This window comes from Rhinopithecus bieti, unplaced genomic scaffold, assembly GCF_001698545.2.
Source record: "Rhinopithecus bieti isolate Rb0 unplaced genomic scaffold, ASM169854v2 scaffold_4908, whole genome shotgun sequence".
In the NCBI taxonomy this organism is placed as follows: Eukaryota; Metazoa; Chordata; class Mammalia; order Primates; family Cercopithecidae; genus Rhinopithecus; species Rhinopithecus bieti.
Window position 1 is genome coordinate 171614 of NW_016804541.1, and position 7181 is coordinate 178794.

The window sequence follows — 7181 nt, forward strand, 5'->3', positions numbered from 1 at the left end:
AAAAAAAAAAAAAAAAAAAAAAAAAAAAATCCAGTTAGGCCAATTTTCTGGTCAAGTGTCTTTCTGGTTTCTTGCCTTTTGGTCGCCCATGACACCCATCTTTCAAGCATAGAGTTTCCTCCTCAAAAATAGAGCATGCTGTCACGCGCCTGTGGTCCCAGCTACTTGGGAGGCTGAGGTGGGAGGACTGTTTGAGCCTAGGAGTTGGAGACCAGCCTGGGCAATATAGCAGGACCCTGTCTCTAAGAAAAAAAAAGCAAAGTGGCGTCTTCCTGTGGTCCCAGCTACTCGGGAGGCTGAGGCGGGAAAATCGCTTGAGCCCAGGAGGTCGAGGCTGCAGTGAGCTGTGATGGCACCATTGCATTCCAGCCTGGGCAACAGACCGAGACCTTGTCTCAAATAATAATAATGATAAAGACTCATGTTCGGTCATCGGTGACATTCGCCTTTCTCAGGCCCCCAAGTTGTCCACTCTGCAAAGTACGTGTAATCCTCGGAAGACAGAAAGGGGTGGGTCTCTTAGTGACCGAGGCACAGCAGCGAATCCGTGCTGTGATAAAAACTTATTTTCAGAACAAAGCAAACCTAAGGCACAGCCGCAAATCTAAGGCACAGCCACACCCCGCAGAAAACTTCGAAATCTGCGCCTTGGAAAGGGAAGCCAAAAGGATACGAGCCTCTTTCATAACCTCTCTGGCACGTATTAACGGTTAATAATACTGTATTTTTTAATATACAAAAGAAGAGAATAGTGGCATCGCCGCGTGTGCCCACTCCCAGAACCAAGCGAGAGCGGCCGGGCCAGGGGGCCGGGGCTGAGGGCCCACCGGGTTCCGGGGTAGCGCCGGCCAGGGTGGCCACCGGCGCTCCCTCGCCATGGCCTAAGCCCGAGGCCGCTCCCCGGCCAGATTCTGGCCTCAGGCATCGCAGAGCCCGCGGCCCTCGCCGACGAACCCGTTAGACCCACGGGACTTGGCACCCTCGAACGAGCGCCATCCCCGGGTCTTCCCTGCGCTCTGGACCAGTGGACCCGGCTTGAAGGTCCCCGCCTACCACCGAGAGGAGGGCCTAGAGCGGACAGGCCCGCCCCGCTGCTCCTCCCAGCCGCCTCTATCCCGGAAGTTGATGCCGAGCGCAGATCGCGTGCAGCTTGCCAGCGGTGTCCTCTGAGAAGTCTGTGAGGGTTGGGCTTGTGAGAGGATCAACATGCCTGTAAGTTGTTTACGTCGGGCTCCGGGTTTGTTTTGGGCTTCTTTACCGAGGGTCCTATGGGACGGATGAGTCCGGCTGTTTCCCGGGCCTGTAGTGTCCGAGAGTGGCGAGGTGGCTCCGGTTGCGCAGCGTCTTCGCGCGTGGCGGGCATGTAGTGACTTGCCCGGTCAGCGCGGCGCAGCTGGCCCTGCAGGGGCGTGGGCTGCAATTCAGAGGCGGTGGCTGGGAGGGGAACAGCTCTCTGGGTAGCTTATGAGCCGTCTTGGTTTTTGATGGGTGTCCCTGAGGCTGTGATCTTTGGGTCTTTTGCTTTCCTAGTGCTTGGTGTTTCTCGCCCCTCTGCCTTCTTTCGAAAGCGATTTCCTACTTGTTTTCCTTTTGAAAACTTGTCGTTGTTGCTTTATATATGAATTCCGTCAAGGACGGTCGCTCAGCCAGAATTCCTGTCAGATCAGCTGTTGAGCCCCAGGAGCAAAAATCACCCGGGCGCTGGCGTTATCTGGTCTACTTCAGCAGTTTCTACTCTAAGCGAGTCCACAGTCGGGGTCACTTTCTTTTGTTAGCACCTCGACTTCGCGCTGTTTTCACTGAAGACAGTTCATTACGCAGTTGAGTAAAGGACAGAGTTTGCCTTACCATATGTTTCCTGATCGCCCAAAAGCCCTTTCATAGGGACTTGGAGAACACAAGTATTACGGAAAGTACTGATGAAAGTTATTAACAGGTTTCGAAAAATTACTGTCTGAAGTGTTGCTTCTGCCGAGGATGACCGTTATTCCGTTTTTTGCATGTATATTTTACGTATGGTTAAATGTGCCAGCATTGTGGTTTAAAACTAATAGTAATAATATGCTTCTTTGTTCAGTTGGCTAGAGATTTACTACATCCGTCCTTGGAAGAGGAAAAGAAAAAACATAAAAAGAAACGCCTGGTACAAAGTCCAAATTCTTACTTTATGGATGTAAAATGTCCAGGTAAAATTTGAAATCTTAATTCCTTTACTAAGGAAAATTTCTATAGGGATTGCTAGTGTGGTGTGTATAGGTAAGATACATTGGAACCCTCTGTTGAGTAGAAGTGGGATTACAGAATTGGAAATGTCAGGGACATTTTCATAATCAATGTACTGAAACCATTGTAGAAGCATTTCGGGGTAAGTGAAAACGGGCATTCAAAGGAGATATGCCATTTGACTTAGTCTTTAAGCTCTTCAGATGATGAGTTTCTATTTCATGATACAAAGAAAAGTCTGTTGATATTTTAGAAATAATTAAGTTTAATAAAATATATTATTGATTTTACCTGTTTTTAAAAATTTTGTGTCGGTGCTAGAAAAGTTTATGTTACACATGTGGCTTGCTGTTTCATAGCACTAAAGTTCCTAATTTTTTAACGTATTACCGGAAATGTTGAACAGGTGCTGTTTTCCTCTGCTTTTCACTTTAACATGCCTTTTTGGTTTTTTAGGTTGCTACAAGATCACCACGGTTTTCAGCCATGCTCAGACAGTGGTTCTTTGTGTAGGTTGTTCAACAGTGTTGTGCCAGCCCACAGGAGGAAAGGCCAGACTCACAGAAGGTATATCACTTGGCATTCTCCAACCCAGTGATGAGATTTATGAGTATAAATGTCTCTATCTTCACTGAAAAGTTTAAAGAAATCTTAATGATTACCAAAATAACTTATCTTTGGTTGTGTGCTTTCAGTAAAGAATGTCCTGTTCAAATGGATATATTTATACTCTTGACCTTGTAGGGAACTCTATTGACTTATTTTTCTTAGTTTAGAACACCAGTTCTTTTATATTTATTCACTTAGTTTGCTTAACGTGTAATAAATTAAAGAAATCAGAATAGAAGCAAAAAAACTACATGTTATAGGACATACGGTTTTTTTGTTTTGTTTCGTGTTTTTGATTAGGAGTCTCGTTCTGTTGCTCAGGCTGGAGTGCAGTGGCGCCATCTCGGCTCACTGCAACCTCTGCCTCCTGGGTTCAAGCGATTCTCCTGCCTCAGCCTCCCGAGTAGCTGGGACTACAGGTGCCCGCCACCGTGTCTGGCTTATTTTTTGTATTTTTAGTAGAGACAGGGTTTCACTGTGTTAGCCAGGATGATCTTGATCTCCTGACCTCATGGTCCGCCTGCCTCGGCCTCCCAAAGTGCTGGGATTACAGGCATGAGCCACCTCCCCGGCCAGGACATATGGATTTTTAAAACCATATAGAATTTTAAAATTTCTTTTACAAAATTTTATATTTAGTACATACAATAGTTTTTTTTTTTATCATTGCCAGCTAAGCAACAGATAGCTAATGTATAAGTTAAAATACCAGAGTTTTATTTTATGAGCAACTGCAATGATTAATATAAAAACCTAATTTTAATTCCTCTTTCACTTTAGTGCAATAAGAAAAAAAAATTGTATATATAGTTTCCATAGTAATACTTGTAAATTTACAATTCCATAATGGTGTTAGAAATTTGCTTGTGATATTTTGGGGAGCTGTTAAGTTCCATGTTCTCACTGGAAGAGTTCAAGTGGATTGGCAGCAAATCCGACATCTATTTGGTGTGACCTAGTGAGATCTAAATATGAAGTCAGCACATGATATTTTCAGAGTAATATTACTAAGTATACTTGTGAGATTTTTGAAACCTTTATTTCATGTCATGATTTTGGAAGTTAGTGCCCATATGCTGACAGATGGTTTAATGGGTTTATCTGTTCTAGAGTTTTCCTGCAGGTCTAAAAATACCTCTAATCAAAATTATTTTCTTGAGAAAAGTATTCAGAATAGTTCCTAAAAATTAAGAGTTTATCTTCTGACAGCTTGCTTGAAACAGTCTTCACTGTTGAATTCAGGCTCATGGTCTTAAGTACACTTCATTATAGCATTTGAGAAACAGGAGTGACACTTATAGTCATACCAGAGTTAACTCAGATATGATAGATGTATTATAGCAAATTTCTGGTATAAGAGGATAAATAATCTGTATATGAGTGTTAATCCAATGTTCTTAAAACTTCAGTATTTTACTTAAAAGTACTTTTTGTCATTAAAATTATAGCAAAGGTAGAATGCACTTGTTTAATATACTCTCATGATTCTTTTGCAGGGTGTTCATTTAGAAGAAAGCAACACTAATGATTCAAACAGCTTCCTGAATTTTGTGTTATCTCACAGAAAGCCTTATCATAAATTCCATAATTCTAATTAATTTACCAAGATAATGTAATTACCTTTGGTTTTGTAAGGTATACAACAGGAATCTCCTATTTTGGTGTCCGTTTTTCAATAAAGTTTTGATTATGGACAAATCCCCTGTTTTTCTTTTTTAAATATATGTAAGTATGCCATACATTTATATATACGGTGTATATGAATTTGGTTTAAACATTTTAAAATTTATTCTGATTAGTTTGTATCTTCTTCTTTTTGAGAGAGAGTCCTGCTGTGTCGCTCAAGCTGGAGTGCGGTGGTGTGATCTCGGCTCACTGCAACCTCCGCCTCCCAGGTTCAAGCGATTCTCTTGCCTTGGCCTCTCAAATAGCTGGGATTACAGCACACACCACCATGCACGGCTAATTTGTGTCTCATTTTCAAGAGTAGAAACCCTACATATTTTGTTTACATTCCTTTTCCAAATTGCTATGAATAGCATTAAAGGGTTACAAATGTAAAGTCTATTGTTTGTGAATTCTAAATGTAGTTCTGCTATTGTACCTATGGAAACATCTTAAAGAAGTACATATTTTGCACATCCTGCACGTGTACACCAGAACTTAAAATATAATTAAAAAGAATAGCTTCAAAAAAATACATATTTAACACAGTAACTATCACAGTATAATGCCTTGGATTTATGTGGCCTTACTATACTATTATATAATTTAGGACAGTAACTGCTAGCTGGGGTCTGAGTTATTTATTGGAAGCTCCTTTTTGGGGTAGAAAATTTGAGGAGAGATCAGAAGTGGCATGATTTACCTGCAGAAGTCCTGGTTGGGAATAGTAGACGGTGTTGAATTCTCTGACCCAGATAGGTGAGCACCCCTGACTACAGATGTGTGTTGAGTGGTTCTGGTGCCTCATTGTGGTGTTCATAGTTTATAAAGTAATCCTGGGGAGCTGAGAGGGGGAGTGTATCCACTTACTATACAACTCCTCATTGGACTAGGAAGATAGTCCAGTTTCTACTCTGCTTCTATTTGATTTGTTACCTTACAGCAGGTACTTAAAACAGGCATTTCCTATCAACAGGTAGGCCTCTAATGTGAGCGACTGATCCTTTTACATACTGCTTAAATCAGAGAAATCTTGCACAAGAACTGAAGAATGATGGCAAGTTTGGGGTGTATATAGTTGTATGAGGAAGGCCGGGCGCAGTGCCTCATGCCTTTAATCCCAGCACTTTAGGAGCCTGAGGCAGGTGGATCGCCTGAGGTTGGGAGTTCAAGACCAGCCTGACCAACGTGGAAAAACCCCGTCTCTACTAAAATTACAAAATTAGCTGGGCATGGTGGTGCATGCCTATAATCTTAGCTAACTCGGGAGGCCAAGGCAGGAGAATATGCTTAACCTGGGAGGTGGAGGTTATGGTGAGCTGAGATCACGCCATTGCACTCCAGCCTGGGTAACAAGCGTGAAACTCTATCTCAAAAAATATATATATATATTTATATATTATATATATATTTACGTATAATATATATTTTTATTGTGTATATATTTATATATGTACATATATTTTGTATATACACACATATATATTATATATATATATAGAAGTAGATGACCCAGAGATTCTCAGACTTTTGGTTTCTGACATCGTTAGAATCTCAGTAATTTTTTTCAGGTTGTCCCTTGGTCAAAAGAAATACCTAACAGTTACGTTTATTAACTTATGTTCTAACAACTCTAGTAGCCATTTGAAAAAAATTATACACGAGCAAAAGTGATGTGATGATTTTTTAAAAACAGAGACAGTGTCTTGGCTCTGTTGCCCAGGTTGGAGGGTCGTAGCTCATTGTGACCTCAAACTCCTGGGCTCAAGCAAGCCTCCCACCTCTGCCTCCTGAGTAGCTAGGCCTTCAGGTGTGTGCCACCATGCACACTTAATGTTTTTGTACATACAGGGCTCTGGCTATGTTGCCCTGGCTGTAATGAACTCGTGGCCTCGGTGATCTGCTTTGGCCTCCCAAAGTGCTGGGATTACAGGTGTGAGCCACTGTGCTCACACCTGATGTGATAATTTTTATCTCATTCTTAAATCATCACAGTTACTAATGGAATGTGTGTGCCTTTTGGGCTCCGTACAATTTCTCAAAATTGGAATCAGATTGGACACCATTGTCCTTATTTCTTCCACACTGATTTTTGCATGGTGCTTTTTGTCACAGCAGTGGCTCCAAACCCAGCTTCACAAAGATAGGATGCCATCAAAGGGAATGTAGTGCCGTATCATATTGAAACGGAACTACGTGGAACTAGTAATTTATACAAAAGATGTGTCAGTGTCAATGTTTTTCCTCAGTTACTCCAAGATACTTCATCTTGCACAGTTTAGGATACTTGGCTGTGAGGAGAGCCAGTGGGGATGACAGCTTTTGATGAGAAGGAATTAAACCTATGATGAGGACTCATCTAACAAACCCCTGAAAATTCCCTTGGAAGTAGTTTTTGAAAAAGGATTATACTTTAAAGAACACACCTAAGGGCTGGGTGCGGTGGCTCACGCCTATAATCTCAGCAGTTTGAGAGGCTGAGGCCAGCAGATCACTTGTAGTTAGGAGTTCGAGACCAGCCTGGCCAACACAGTGAAACCCCCCTCTACTGAAAAAACAAAGATTAGCTGGGCATGGTGGCACACACCTGTAGTCCCAGCTACTTGGGAGGCTGAGGCACAAGAATTGCTTGAAACCAGGAGGCAGAGGTTGCAGTGAGCCAAAATCGCACCACGGCACTGCAG

At 42.3% G+C, this 7181-nt stretch overlaps 1 protein-coding gene across 2 annotated transcripts; it reads left to right on the top strand.

Annotated features, from left to right (window-relative positions):
• Window positions 1-816: 816 nt before the first annotated feature.
• Window positions 817-4530, top strand: RPS27L (ribosomal protein S27 like). 2 transcript variants are annotated; one of them, XM_017869052.1, is made up of 4 exons: window positions 817-1212; window positions 2078-2186; window positions 2680-2790; window positions 4329-4530. In XM_017869052.1, the coding sequence occupies exons 1-4, from the start codon at window positions 1207-1209 to the stop codon at window positions 4355-4357; spliced, it is 255 nt and encodes an 84-aa protein (XP_017724541.1). In that variant the 5' UTR covers window positions 817-1206; the 3' UTR covers window positions 4358-4530. The 2 variants fall into 2 exon arrangements, with proteins under 2 accessions (XP_017724541.1, XP_017724540.1); XM_017869051.1 differs by lacking the exon at window positions 4329-4530 and having other exon boundaries at window positions 2680-2873.
• The last annotated feature ends 2651 nt before the right edge of the window (window positions 4531-7181 follow it).

What these genes read in the sequence shown, in the direction of transcription:
- RPS27L (XM_017869051.1), top strand. An exon ending in TATGGATGTAAAATGTCCAG is followed by an intron (nt 2,187 to 2,679) that starts GTAAAATTTGAA and finishes TTGGTTTTTTAG; the next exon opens with GTTGCTACAAGATCACCACG.